We start from the raw sequence: 15199 nt of genomic DNA on the forward strand, positions 1-15199 counted from the left end.
GGTCATTATTACTGTCGAGTCAATACCACTGTCCTACGGGCAGTTCATGTATCACGATAATGACCAGTTTTTCAAGAACTATTATGTTTATTTCATTGAGAAACCATGTTTTGGAAAATTTTCATAAATTCAAAACGCCTAAAGCGAACTCGAGTAGTTGTACGATTTCTATTGCAAAAAGTGAAGACCAGTCGTAGGAATACTGCCATTCATTTTAGTGCAATTTTTCAGTATATAAATACTAAATCAAGTTCTCTTTAATTTTATAATTAACGAAAAAATATCATAAACAATTCAACAACTTAAATATAATATTAAAAACAGGAACATGTTTTATTAAAGGTACATCTCTCTCAACAGAGAAACCACGCCCCACCGGTCATTAACAGAAAAACCACGCCCAACGGTCATTATCAGACGGAAACCACACCCCAACGGTCATTATCATGTAAAAGTTCGTTAACGACTGGTTTTCTGGTCCGTTTTGTTCTGTTAATGACCGATGGCATTTATAACTGAAGAGTAATGAATGTCATGTGACCCCTTTTTAACCAATAAGAGAATCTTATTCTCAACCGATATGAAATAATATAACATTCACTTCACATTGAGTACACAGAACTTTTTTTTTGGCAAGGCATAAACATCATTTAAGGTCAATATAACTTTAATTCATTTAAAAAAAATAATCCTTGCCTATCGAGATGAACTCGTCCGTTCCGGATGAATGGTGATTTTATAGAGGTAGAAATAACCCTTTTTGATCTCATGAAATAACCGTGTTCACAAACGCATTTAAAGCACACACTTTCAGCGTTGACAGATCATTATAAATCCACAGAAAATTAAAATGGAAAAACGGTGTCCTGCATACTTTGGCATAATAGCATTAGTTGTATTGTGTGCTGGTGCCTTCTCTCCCGGGTGGTTTGTTTATGACACTGATAAATGTAGTGGAATTGAACGCAGTTATCCTCCATATGGTATTGAAGTACATATGGGATTATTTTATGTTGTTGCTGTAGGGGAAGATTTCAGAAAAGTTGCGGGCTATGGAGATTTTCATGAATCCAGCATATTAAGTATGTACTTGTATGTATAATTTTTAATATTTGTTGGTTAAAAGCATTTATGACCATATTTATTTTAATGACAAAAGATGGTGAATACAAATGAGACATGAAATTATCAAAAGTATCATATGCCCAATATCATCTTTAGGTCACCATTTAGCATCCAACTGTAACAAACATGGAACAATAGTAGTTACTCGCTTTACGCTAAAAGTGTTTAATACAATTGAGGCAAATTTTTTTATGAATGACGCGATACCCTATCCACACCCTCTTCCTAGGTGTGACAGTTAGGAATTCTAGTTTGGTTTTCTGGGTTTTTTTTAAGTCTACATTTGATATGATACAAATGGCATATACATTATATCGAAGGTAAATGGTGGTTTGATTTCCTGCCCGCTGAACTTGAAAAATAATAAATCATTTTTTTCTGGCATACATGGGTCATTTACAAAAATGTCGAATTTTCAGTACACCCATGCTAACATGTTAATTTCTAACGTAAATTTCAGTTGTAATGGTTTAAATGAAAGCTTGTAGGATTTATGATTCAGAACATTAATAATAAACACGATTTACATCGTTGCAAAACGAATGAAATATATCGTTGTTTGAACTCATCTTACGGTTATAACGTCTTAATGTTTCCAATTGAGCATTTGCAGGTGCAATACTGATATCGATAACAGGATAGACAAAAAGGTAATAGGATAGACTTTTATATAGTGATATATCATAAACGTAGCATTTGCAGGTACAATACTGATATCGGTAACAGGATAGACAAAAAGGTAATAGGATAGACTTTTATATAGTGATCTATCATAAACGTAGCATTTGCAGGTACAATACTGATATCGGTAACAGGATAGACAAAAAGGTAACAGGATAGACTTTTATATAGTGATATATCATAAACGTACATTCCTGTTACCACTGATATAAAGAGAAAAGCAAACGAACTGATGAGAATTTACATGATGTTGGGATTATTTGAAATTGAGTAAAAAATGCCTAACAATATGAGTTGCTATCTTAGACTTGCATTACTTGTGGTAATTTTTACAACCTTTGAAAACTAATTTTTCGAGGCATTTTTCAGTACAACCTGAAAATTAGCAAATAATCTATCATTTCGCAGAAAGAATACATATAGGAGTTTATTCTCTTGAAAACCATCAAGTTGGCTACGTAAAACCAGCTTAAAATTTTATCTAAAACTTTTCTTAATATCCTAAAATTTCTTTTGAAAATGGTAATAGGAGAGACAAAATATTGTACCACCTAATTTTTTTTATGTGTGAGTTATAACAAGTAACATAATCGAATTTCTCTGTTTGTTATAAAACATGCACTCCCGATTTATATTTATTTACAACATCCTAACATAAATTCTTTTTATTTGTAGAAATTAGTTTGCTTGAATACCTGATCGAAGTTATAATTGGAATTGTATTATGTTTAATATCAGTCATACTGACTATTACCTACAAGAAAGAAGGAACAAATGGTGTTTTGGTTGGTATTATCATCATGTACATCATAGCAGGTCAGTAGTAAAGAGTTTTGTCACAAAGGGGGTGTGGGGTGTGGTGTGGTGTCGAATGAAATTGGAGAATTGAAAAATAGACGGCAACATCAGGTTGATTTCTGAAAAAAAATATAGTCAACGGCAGTGCTTTCCAAACACTGTCTGACAGACAAAATATAAGACAGGACTATTAAGACTGATTGGTGGAACATATAGTAGAAAAGTTCAAATTCTCGTCGATCAGACAAACTCTTAAATAGTTTGGCAGCGACTGCAACGGTTCATATCTAGGGATCGCATTCTGACCAATATGCATGATATTGTACCACGCGACCTCCTATCCTGTTGTACTGAATTTGAGCAATTCATTGCTATTATTATAATAAATTTGTTATTTTATCATCATTGTCTCATATTCAACATCAACTTTGATTTTGCTGTCAAATTGACACACCCCAAGGTATAAAGGGGGAAGATGTAAGACCAATTATCCATGCATTTAAATTAGGTAAGAGCCGTTTTCAAAATGTCTTTCAATTTTTACCGAAATTTATAGTATTACATCCCAATGAGTGTACTTTTAAGTCCTAACAATACTATGGCTTATGATATGACATATCACCAAATTATAACCGTCTAAATATAGCCTTAAACAATTATTTTACAGATTTTGGTCAAATTTAGAGTACATATATTAAAAAAAAATATATAGACATTGTTAAGCAAACACAAATTTTGCTGGAAGAAAAGCTAGTTATCTGTCGAATACAAATCAATCATGTTGATAAGCGCTGTACGATGCACAAATTTAACAAAACATGCCAAACTTGCATTTATTGCAGATAGCAATAATATTTTAAGTAGAAGATATAAATTCTTTTATATTCAAGTTCCGATTGGTTTTAACAATGTTAAATTTGAAATTGTGAATGAAATGTTTTTAGTAAAAAGTCTTTTTAACCTGTTTGCAGGAAGTGGGTGTTAAACCTATGTAAAGGAGCGTCACCTGTTTCAATAGAATTCTGTATTGTATTTTTTCTCGTTACTTTAAAAAAAAATCTTTATAAAGAGGACAATGCTAACTAACCTTGATCTGTATTTTAACTACTTCCTTCTTGGCGCAATTTCCCATTTTTGACGTTTTTCCGGGCTTTTTTAATAATCAAAAATGATTAACGTTGATGTACTTCACATTTTAAAGGTCTGATGACCTTAAAATGGGACCAATTTTGTGAAATTATCCATTCGATTTAACAGCAGATAAATCTTAAAAAAGATTAGTATCGGTGATTTTTACTCTGTTTAATTTCGTTTTCTTTTTGTATTTCGGATTGTGCACTCTATGCAGATTTGTTTAGGGCTTTGTGTGAACTTTGATTAAGACATTTTAATAAACGTTCGTTTTATATATATTCATCTCATGTTTTTTTTAAGTCGAAATTAAATCGGTTGAAGGAAGGAATCAAACGAACAACAATGATGAGTAAAAATCAATGGTGTCGAATTAATGTTTACATTGCTTTATTATAGATCATGGCATACTTTGATTAGAGGAAAACGTCAAAAAAGTCCACGAAAATACCGGATTGACCAATTGCTTCTTTGTTACCTGTTTGTATGTGTTTTCAGTGATTAAGATTAGCACAATGTTCACTGTAATTTTGACATTTTTACCTATTATATCTGTTTGTTTTGTTCTCGCATCGTTTTCAAAATAATGGAGTTTTATGCGACTGTCATAGAAGTGAGAGGTTCAGCCAGCTATTCACTATGTTCTACCAAGTCAGGAATATGACAGTTGTTATCCATTCGTTTGATGTGTTTAAGCTTTTGATTTTGCTATTTGATTAGGGACTTTCCGTTTTGAATTTTCCTCGGAGCTCAGTATTTTTGTGATTTTAATATTTAAAGCGCGCGGCTTTCTGAATTATTCAAATGATATCGTAATACACGAGTTATAGTGGTTGAATCTGTTTCTCCAATGATTTTTATCCTTCCTTTTCAAAGATTTTAAGAAAGTTGTGTACTTTTAAAGTGAGTCATTAGGCATGGTTGCTTTTTTTCACGACTTTAGAAAAGTAAAATTCAGAAGAAAACAAGAAAATTGAACGTCACAAATACATTTCTACTAATCGTTTGCCTAGAACAATTTTTCCACTTGTGAGGAGAAATATTTTACTCACACCGATCAAGCAATGTGAAATGCGCAAAAAATAGAGAATTTTTTTATCAACTCCGAGAAGTTTGACAGAAAGTCTTTTCTTATTATTTAGATTAAGTTAATCTCTTAAACATATTTGATTTCACTCAAGCAGTTGAAACCAATTTGTAATTGATCATAAATGGCTCAAAGTTCTGGGTGTGAAACTTAATGTCAACAACTGTAAAGCAATCTGTTAACATTCCTCAAATATAAGAATAAGGACGATTTGTTTTGTACCTACCCGAAATTGTAGCCTCAATAAAGCAGAGATGACTAGTATCTCCTGGTTGTTGACATTATGTTTAAATTGCGATTCTCTCTTTTAATCTATCAAAAACAAAAACAAATTTTCTGAAAGTTTAGGACAAATGCCAAAACCGTTAAAATCGAAATTAGGATTTAAAAGTAAAATCACAAAGGTACTGAACGAAAATTGATGTCCCTGATCAAACGCATGTCATAAATTTTTGTGACCTAAATATCATATAAGAGTTTACAGTGGTGATCACTTCTAACCTCTCACCTAATCTGTCAGAATCTGTCAGGAGAACTGTTTAATGACAGTATGTAGAACTGTCATCCTGACATCTTTTAGACAGTTCTAGCTAGAAAAGTTCTAACCTAGAACCGATTTCGTCAGTTCTACCTAGAACTGATTCACACAGTTATATCTAGAACTGATCGTGACAGTTTTACCCTGGAACAGTTTTAGACAGTTCTAAGGCTAACACAATTCTACGACTAAAACAGTTCTACGATTACAACTGATTTGGTCAGATCAACGGCTAGAATTTATTTAGTCAGTTCTATCCATAGCACAGTTTTATGAACTCTTTGTCTTGAATATAAATAAGTAAAAAGAACATAATATATATTAAAATAAAAGGTTGACCGGTGACATGCCCAAACTGCAGTGACGTAATTGAGAACTGTTCTACAATCCTGACCGGTTTGGTCAGTTCTACAGCTAGTACAGTTTTAGACAGTTCTGCTGACAGTTTTACGCTAAGAACTGATTAGTCAGTTCATTTGACAGTTCTCCGACTAGAACTGATTTGGACAGTTCTATCTACAACAGTTTAAGACAATTCTACCCTAGAACAGTTTTAGACAGTTTTACCCTAGAACTGATCCTGACAGTTCTACCTAAAATTGATTTGGTCAGCTCTACCTAGAACTGATTTGGTCAGCTCTACCTAGAACTGATTCGGAAAGTTCTAGGTATAGAACTATTCTAGGACAGTTTGGAGCAGTTCTATGACAAATTACTCTGACAGTTCTAATGAGAGGATAGAAGTAATATCCTATATACTTAAGTATATATTATACAAGCAGTAAAACATTATAAATTGTAAACAAGTGCATCTTCAAATTTTCATCTTTCTTACAGGAACAGCTACATTTTTAGCAGTCGGATGTTGGTTTAATGGCGTGATATTTATGTCACATGACTCAGGAATACACATGAGCGTCCCATACTCTTTAATTTTGAGTTGTCTTGGAGCCATCTTTAGTGGGATCACAATGATATGTGTAAGCCGCATGCACTGCCAGCTCAAAGCTGATAGACAAGTAAAAGTGAGTCAGGTGTATTTTGGTGTTGTAATGACCGAATATCCACAGACATAATCTTAGACGAAAGGACACACGAATGCACACGTTTCGAACTATGGTAAAGGCGGTGGCATACCTCATGAAGAGTAAAACAAAATTGATTTGTGCGTCAACCAATCATTGAAATTTGTATATGAAAATATAAATGACGATAGATAAGTTAACCAATACCAAAAACTGTAATACTGTTATCATAAAAGTAAATGTACATTATACATCACAGAAATGATATTCAAAAGCAAACAATATATCATTTTGTAAACTAAAAAAAATTAAAAAATTTGGTATGACGAAATGTCATCTGTAATTGAATGCATATTTGTATGTGGTTACAGTGTGTGAGTAAACATGTGTGGTTGTCACTATTTTAGTCATGCAGTAAAAGCACATCCTTATATCATATGACTGAGCTGAAATGAACAATATTGTTCTGTTGTTAATACCAATCACAATTTGTTCATTGATTGATTAAAGCTTACGTAATTTCCAGTGGCACCTACCTCATGTATACCCAGGACTATATTTTAAAACATTGAAAAAAAATTAAGAAAAAAAATAATGAGATGTCTAACAAATACATGCCAACGAGAGTAATATTTACCAATGACCAAATGAAGTGGATGCGTTTAATTATAGGCAACCATTCGACCTTCAATAATAAGCAAAACCCTTATTGTATGGTCGGCTGCAAATGAACCCGACAAAAACTATTAATAATTTCAATTGAGAAACATAACGGCCTAATGGATAACAAAACAATTTGAAAAAAGTAAATATGACAAACACGAACCAACGACAACCACTGCAATATAAGCTCCTGCAAGGTACATAAAAATATTGCTGGGTTTAACATGTTCGTAAGCCCTCAACTCTCCACTAAACTGGGACAGTCGTTTAACAGTAAAACATAAGAAAAAAACTATAAAAATCAGTTGAAAAAGGATTTACTCATCAGATCGATACAAAGAAAACATCAAACTAAGAACACAGACAGGACGAGGTATGTTTCATTATAATTCGTAGTTTTGATGGCTGATAACAATCCTAAGGCAATTCGTAGTTTTGATTGCGGCTGACAACAATTGAAAGGCACTCCAGTATCTTATTTTATTTCTGTTTTCAATACAACAGCTTTGACTGCACGTGATATCCGCCACAATGTTTTAACAACGCGCAGGAAAACATTCAGGAAACTTAATATAATCTTTTTATAATGTTATAGGCATGTACAAGCATTGGTCTTTCACAAATTTAATTTTCGAATAAATCCCTCCAAAGTAAAACAAAATGTTCCTCTACAAACGACTCCAATGTTAAATATTGTTTTTGTTCAAAATGTGTGGCAAAGTCAGTGACTCCTTCAGAATTTTTTTTAATAAATACATGTTGAACTGTAGGGTGCTTGAAATTAGGGACTCGAAGGAATATACTGTAAATTCAACGAAGAAATAAAATGAAAATAACAGATCTTTAAATTGAAATAGACGACTTGTGCAACTATGGAGTTCACCAATATTTTTATCGGTTTTGATTTCTTCAATCTTTGTAATGTTTTGTTCTTTTATTTGTATGTATAAATGTTTTACTTTTTTGGATTCGAGCGTCACTGATGAGTCTTTTGTAGACGAAACGCGCGTCTGGCGTATATACTAAATTAAGTCCTGGTATCTATGATGAGTTTATTTACTTATGATCATGGTGTTGTCTATTTGTATTGGACTTTTCGCACGAGTAAAAAATCTTAAAACTTAGTAGCATAATAAACGAATGTGGACCCTTAATCCCGGAGACCATATATCTGAAAGTTTTCAAACTCTTTCATAAACTGTATACATACACCCAGCACGAAACTCACTTTTGTGAAATATGTGCTCAAATAAGGCACAGATATTTTGCGCAGGTATTATAGTTGTAAAAGGTCAAACCACAAAAATGCATGGTGTAATTGCAAAACTAGGGGTTTGTTGTTGTATCGGGGATAGGATTGATAGCAATGGCAACGTTTTAAGTCAAAGTAAGATTTTTAAAATGTTCAAATACATGTGGGTTGAATGACGTGCCAGGATGCACAGGTGTTCAAATAAATTCAAGGCAGATTTATCTAGATTCCAGAGAGATCTTGTTTCAGTTTATCATATTATATTCAGCCTATACATCATTTTAAAACATACAATATAATAATTCGACTTCGTATCTAGGGACATTAGACGTGTTAGATAAATGAATATTTTTGACAAACAACAAACGAGACTCGAAAGACAATAAACATATTAAAGGGGTCGTCTCAAAAAAAGTAATAACTATTTTCTATTGATAACATAGTTTATTATGATTCATTACGTTAACCAAAATGAAACATTTAAAAATAAGAATTTTATTATTTTCAGTCAATTAAATTGTGTCCCTCTATCTACCATATCACCCCAAAGTTTAACAATCTTGAGTTAGTTTTTCTCCAACGCGGATGACGCCACATTGTACCAAGTACTTTATAACATTTGAGTCTACGAATGGCATGTTCGACATTAACTCTGCATTCTCCGATGCGACGATTTAGTGTCTTGTTAATTAGCACGGCCTCTTGTTTTATGTCGCAATTGGTGTCTTTAGTAAGGCGTCATTATTGGATAACGGTTAGCATATATTTTATCTGCTAATATAAAAATGTTCTCTGGTAAATCAAGTTATAGTCCGTATCCTTTTTTTGGTATCGAGTTGAATTGATGTGCAATATTTCGGTGGCCAGGGAAACAGCTGCGTTCTAGTCGTATATGATTTATTGCCTATCAAAACCTGGGTGTGTATACAGTGCATATGTTTGTGTCCGGAATAAATTTGTTCTGTGGCTTTGTTTGCGGGCGATAAATTGCATGAGATGTACCATCTAGTGGCCCGACTGCGTTGGGCAGTCCTGGCCTTTCGCCTTGCAAGGACAACGACTCGTTATTCGACGGCCAATCCAATGGAGAAAATAATCTCCCATAACAACGTTAGTTTCCATCAAGTGTATGTGACACAGTAAATGAAGAAACAATAAATAACAAAGACAAAATCGAATAACACGGATATGTTTTTAGCCACAAGATAACCATCAAAAGTCGATTTCTGGGAGACAACGTATTTGGACGTCCCCAAGTCCCTACATTCAGTATTCTATTTCCAAGTAAATTCAGCATCTGAACTGCTAAACATTATCATCGAGTGAGGTAGCATTGGCGGACTCTGGATGGGGGTATTCTAGGAGTAAGAACTCCCCCTTTTTTCGATTTTGTTTTTAAAGTATTTAATTATGTGAACGTTTTGTGGTGTTCCAGGTTATGGATTCCCATTATCAAATAGGTTAGATACGCGCTTTGATAGCAATGATAAAATTTGTTATTGTAACGTGTAAATCAACAATAATTATTTCATTTTTTGAGATGGTCCTTAATTTAAATTTCTTAACTATAGACTCTCGACTCTCAAATGTCAATAGTTATTTATCTTACATGTCTATTTGCCTTCCACAAATTTCAACGAAACGCGTTGTTGTATCAAAAATCGATGAAAAAAGTGTTCATGGATAATAGAAAGTTTTTGGTTTAGATTAGCAGGTAAGGTGGTACCGGTATTGCAAGAGACGGTTATCAGACATACGCATCGGGTCTCGCACTCCGTTTGATATTTTTATTTGTTACTAAGATTGGGTTCTTCTAGATTTAGTTAATATATGATTAAAAAAGTCAGTGAACTGTTTTTTGGCAACACCACATAAAGTGTGTAATGCCTCTTTTAGCGCCATTGTCTTTATCGTGGCGGTCAGAGTGTAGTGGAAGAAGCCTGAGAGAACCACAGATATATTTGATATGAAATTAAAAGTGACAGTCCATGTAAATTTAGATTGTATTTCATTGTACCTACTCCGTATGATGTTCGAACTCGTCACATCAGGTGTTGACAGATGATAAGTAGACGAACCACTAAGACCCTTCGGATACTGAGGTACCACGAAGTAGCAACGATGGATCAACTAACATAAAATCAATAATTTGATGATTGTCTACGCCAAGACAAAACTGCTATGATTAGATGAACACATTCACAGGTCGGTGTCAGATAAATGCCTTCCGTTTTTTTTTTTAAACTTCTGTGAATATGGGCGTACTATATATATATATGAACATAGGTCTTTCCTACATTGTTTTTTATAGTTGATACATTTTTGTAACTTCTCTTGTCATTTGGTCCCTGGTAACGAGTTGTTTCATTTGCAATCATACCACATCTACTTCTATTTTTACAATGATTTAAATTTTATAAGATAGGATCATACAGGCATCACTTCACATAGTTTTGCTAGCAATATGTACATTGCTTATGTTTTGTGTTTTGTGTATTAATGCTTCTCTGCTGGTCTTTTATTTTTAGTCAAAGCGTTGTCAGGTATTTTTCGAATTAAGTTCAAAGAATTATGTTCAAATTTCCCTCTGGTATCTTTCGTCTCTCTTTCATCTCGTTATAATTATTCGATTTTTTTTTATCAATTTTGTGTTTTAACGTAGAATTCGTCGTTTGGGCCGTACTTCTGAACATAGAAATTAGTTGTGTCAAGGTGCTGATTATTTAATAATGCTTACTAGTTGTTTATGACAAACAACAATAACAAAACAAAACATAGAAAACTTAAAAGACTGAGAACACGAACCTCTTCAAAAAATGGTCTGATCTGAGGTTCTCTGTATGGGCAAACATATCCTGCTCGACCCTTCGTGTTGGTAATGTAAGTACAAGCCCGGTGAAAAATAACATTCGGTAGGTCACATTCTGGAAAAAGAAGGACGGTTACCACGATTGGAACATACATGCGTCTTCATATATGAAAAAAGTAAAATCACAAACATACTGAAATCAGAGGAAAATTCAATCGGAAAGTTCACAATCACATGGCAAAATAGAATGACAAAACACATCAAAAACGACTGTACAAGAACTGTCATATTCCTGACTTGGTACAGGCATTTTCAAATGTACATGTAGAAATTGGTGGATTAAACCAGGTTTTATAGCGCTAAACCTCCTACTTTGTTGACAGTCTCATCAAATTGAACAGCTATTTAATAACGGTATATCTACTTGTGATTTACAATTTACTTATAATTTAGTTATGTTTTATTTAATGAAAGTAAAATAACAAAAAAAACAGAACTGTAAGGTAGAATGGCAAAATCAAAAGCTTAAACATATCGACAATGGTGGTTGTCATACTTCCAGTGTCGTAGTCAATTAATCATCACTTTTTGTTCGTGAAATGTGAAAAGCGGCATAATAGTTCCGATAGGATTAACTTGCAAGAATATCATATTAATTGATGAATTTTCGGTATTTCAACGCACATTTCAGCATTATAGGCTCTTTCTCCTAGGTAAGTTTTTATTATTTGAGGAAGGAATAGGAATGCCCGGTACGAACCAACGACCTTCTGCCAATCCTAACAAATCAGTGTATTCTGTTCCAGATCTCACGACTTTTTAATAAGCCTCAGATTTGAATTTTGGTCTGGACTGTTATTTAATTTTTTTTACATTTGACATATTGATGATGAAATGTCGGTCGATGACCCATATTTCCTTGTGAGTTGCATCTCATTTATCCAAGTGAGATTGACACATAAGATACAACTTATTAAAGAAGGACTGTTACAAATCTTAATCTTATTCATCAAAGGGTACTCATAACGCAAACCAATCGCATCGGTGTTCAATTGTTTCAATTGGTCGGTTGATACGATGTGACTGTTTCTCAAAGTTATAACCCTCGTTGATGTAAAAAATTCTATGATAGAGGTTTCATAATTAAAAAAAAATAGATTTCAAATATTTGGGTTTCGAAGTTTTGATGACTGTGAACAAAGAAAGGCACTAACTTAAAAAGTTTGATATTCATTTGTCGATAATCTGCTTAATATATCGAGATATTTTAAATGAGTATATTTTGTCAATACAGATGGAACACACATAACAGGACTAAAAAATAGGAGAATTTATTTAAAAATAGAAGGCTTTCTTCTGTATAATTTTGAAGGGACATTAGCTGTTAAACTCATGTTCATCGTCTTGACTCATATTTGATAACCTACTAAAACGAATACCCAACTAACCAAAAGTCTAAAATAATAAAAATTAATATTGCATGGACTCGATAATATGTATACGTATTTTGTGGGTAGTTAAATCTAAATGCCACCCATATAGCCATCGGGATGACATTCTTATACTGCCTACGGTGACCGAACCCGCTATAAACGTAAATTTAAATACACATAGGCACTGAACATTTGCAATTTGATTTTCTATGTCTGTTTGATTTCATTGTATAAATTAAGCAAATATGTTAATCATCAGTTTTAACAAATGTGTGTTGCATCGTCGTTTGTTTTTTGTTCACTTCAGTTTTTTATTGTCGAAATGTACTTTACTGTATTGTTTATTTGCGTAATCCTCTGTCATAAATGTTCTTGCAATTATTTGTACTGTACTCCTGTCATATAATGGTGTCATTTTAGTGATATATTTAACATTGCCATAGGAGTGTGAGGTTTGGCTAGCCACAAAACCTTGTTCAACCCACCAATATTTTTCTTAAAATGTCCTGTCCCAAGTCAGGAAAATGACCATTGTTATAATATAGTTTGTTTCTGTGTGTGTTACATTTTAATGCTGTGTTTCTGTTGTGTCGAAGTTCTCCTCTTATATATTGATGGATTTCCTCAGTTTTAGTTTGTAACCCGGATTTGTTTTTTCTCAATCGATTTATGAATTTCGAACAGCTGTATACTACTGTTGCCTTTATTTTCATCATTTGAACATTTGAACCTGTATAAGTACGAGTTGCAGCAAACAAAAAGTTTGCAGGAACACAGAACTTAATGTTTGCAGATGTTTGCCGCTAGCTGCAAACTTCCGGCAAACATTGCAGCTTTTTGCTGCAAGCTTGCCGCAAGTTTGCAGAAACATCGATGTTTGCCGTAAGATTGCCAGAAAGTTTAAGATAACAAAGAATATTTGCCGCAAGATTGCCGAAAACTTTGACCATTCTATACGTTTGCCGCAAGATTGCCGAAAACTTTGACCATTCTTTATGTTCACCAGAACATTGCAAGAATTGCACAATACTGACAGAGCATGCCCAGTTGGCACTTCCTGGAAGCTAACAATTTGAATTTGTGGCTAGGTCATGTTGGTTGTGTTTGGAAAATGCATTTCACATATAAGAGATCAAGGAGGCATTTTGGTTCATTAATATAGGATATTCAGTATGTAATTTTGTAAGCACCAATAATTCATAGAACTGCATGTTTTAATAAAATAATTAATGACATATGATTAAGTAAGCAACTATATATACATGTTTGTGTGTTTGAAAAACATTAGCTATTGTAAGTTTGAATAACTGATGTACTGTACCATGTTTATCAAAATTGAGTTTAATTCTGTAATGCAATTATTACCTAGCTATATACTCAATACACATTTGAGATTTATCCTTTTCCATTTCTTAATACAAGTATATGATGTCATTTGAGAATGACCCCTGCTCCCTTTTTCAAAACTAAAATGCATGTATGTTTTTCCTTCAATCTCATAAGTTTGCAAGAATTCGTTCAATGACTGTTTATATACAGGCAGAAATTGGCTTTGTAGAAATATTGCTGTGTATTTTGAAAAGATAAACTGAATGTGTCTACACCATGACATTCATATATGTGTAGTTTCTGCGAGTTTGCCGCAAGTTTGCAACAAACAATTGCCGAAAGCTTGCGGCAAATCTAATTTGCATAATTATGTTTGCAGCATTCTTGCCGCAACCTTCATTTGCATGGTAAAATGGTTGCGGCAATGTTTGCTGCAAATGTTTGCCGAGGGGCTTATTTTTCGGTAAGGGTTGTTCATGTGTAACCCCATATTTAACTACAGGTTAAATAGAAGGTGACATGAATTCGAATAAAGAAATAATAAGGTCGCATTATTCACTTGCAAATGGATTGAATCCGCAGCGGTGTTTTTTGGCTAAAATTGACAAAATGTAATCAAAATGACTGCTTAACGAATGACCAGTACACTATTCCACTTTTATGATAAAAAAAATCATATTTTATTATATCTTACTAAATGCACCTTTACAGATTTACTAAAATAAATTTTCCCAGCCGAACGCATATAACTTGGCAACCTATTTAAATTTATGACCGGTTATATTTATTGAAGTATTGAACACAGTCAAAAGACACCCATACTTGTATAGATCCGACTATAGAATGAATGAAGCCCATGCGATCAAATGACTCTCGTGTTTGTATTCCATGACCTATAACATTATCGTTAAGTCACAAAGGGAACAAGAAATTATTGTAAAAAGTAAATTAACAAAAATACTGAACTTCGAGTTAAATTCTAAAAAATCCCTAAGCAAATGGCAAAATCAAAAGCTCAAACACATCAAACGAATGGATAATAACCGTCATAGTCCAGACTTGATACAGCCATTGCATCATAAGTTAAAAAAAAAAAAGACACCCATATCATCATGTCCAACTTGCAGGAAGGATAAGTCAATGTTGCTAAATGGCTAGAAAATCACCGAGTTGGATTCCATGAAATATAACATTCACTTCACATGGAGTACATAGAACTTCTTTTTTCTAAGGGATAAACAACCTTAAAGATATATATAACTTTGACCTATTTACATTAGATTTAACCAATTTAAAACAATTCCTTGTCTATTGATATAAACTCGTCC

The 15199-nt window shown here is 33.2% G+C and overlaps 1 protein-coding gene across 1 annotated transcript; it reads left to right on the forward strand.

Moving 5' to 3' along the window:
* Positions 1 to 800: 800 nt before the first annotated feature.
* Positions 801 to 6825, forward strand: LOC139487012 (uncharacterized). Its single transcript, XM_071272033.1, has 3 exons — positions 801 to 1082; positions 2482 to 2622; positions 6198 to 6825. The coding sequence occupies exons 1-3, from the start codon at positions 851 to 853 to the stop codon at positions 6434 to 6436; spliced, it is 612 nt and encodes a 203-aa protein (XP_071128134.1). The 5' UTR covers positions 801 to 850; the 3' UTR covers positions 6437 to 6825.
* Positions 6826 to 15199: the final 8374 nt, after the last annotated feature.

Source organism: Mytilus edulis, chromosome 8 (assembly GCF_963676685.1).
Source record: "Mytilus edulis chromosome 8, xbMytEdul2.2, whole genome shotgun sequence".
In the NCBI taxonomy this organism is placed as follows: domain Eukaryota; kingdom Metazoa; phylum Mollusca; class Bivalvia; order Mytilida; family Mytilidae; genus Mytilus; species Mytilus edulis.

What these genes read in the sequence shown, in the direction of transcription:
- LOC139487012 (XM_071272033.1), top strand. Translation starts at nt 851, where the DNA reads ATGGAAAAACGGTGTCCTGCATACTTTGGCATAATAGCATTAGTTGTA. An exon ending in TCATGAATCCAGCATATTAA is followed by an intron (nt 1,083 to 2,481) that starts GTATGTACTTGT and finishes TTTTATTTGTAG; the next exon opens with AAATTAGTTTGCTTGAATAC. An exon ending in CATCATGTACATCATAGCAG is followed by an intron (nt 2,623 to 6,197) that starts GTCAGTAGTAAA and finishes TCTTTCTTACAG; the next exon opens with GAACAGCTACATTTTTAGCA.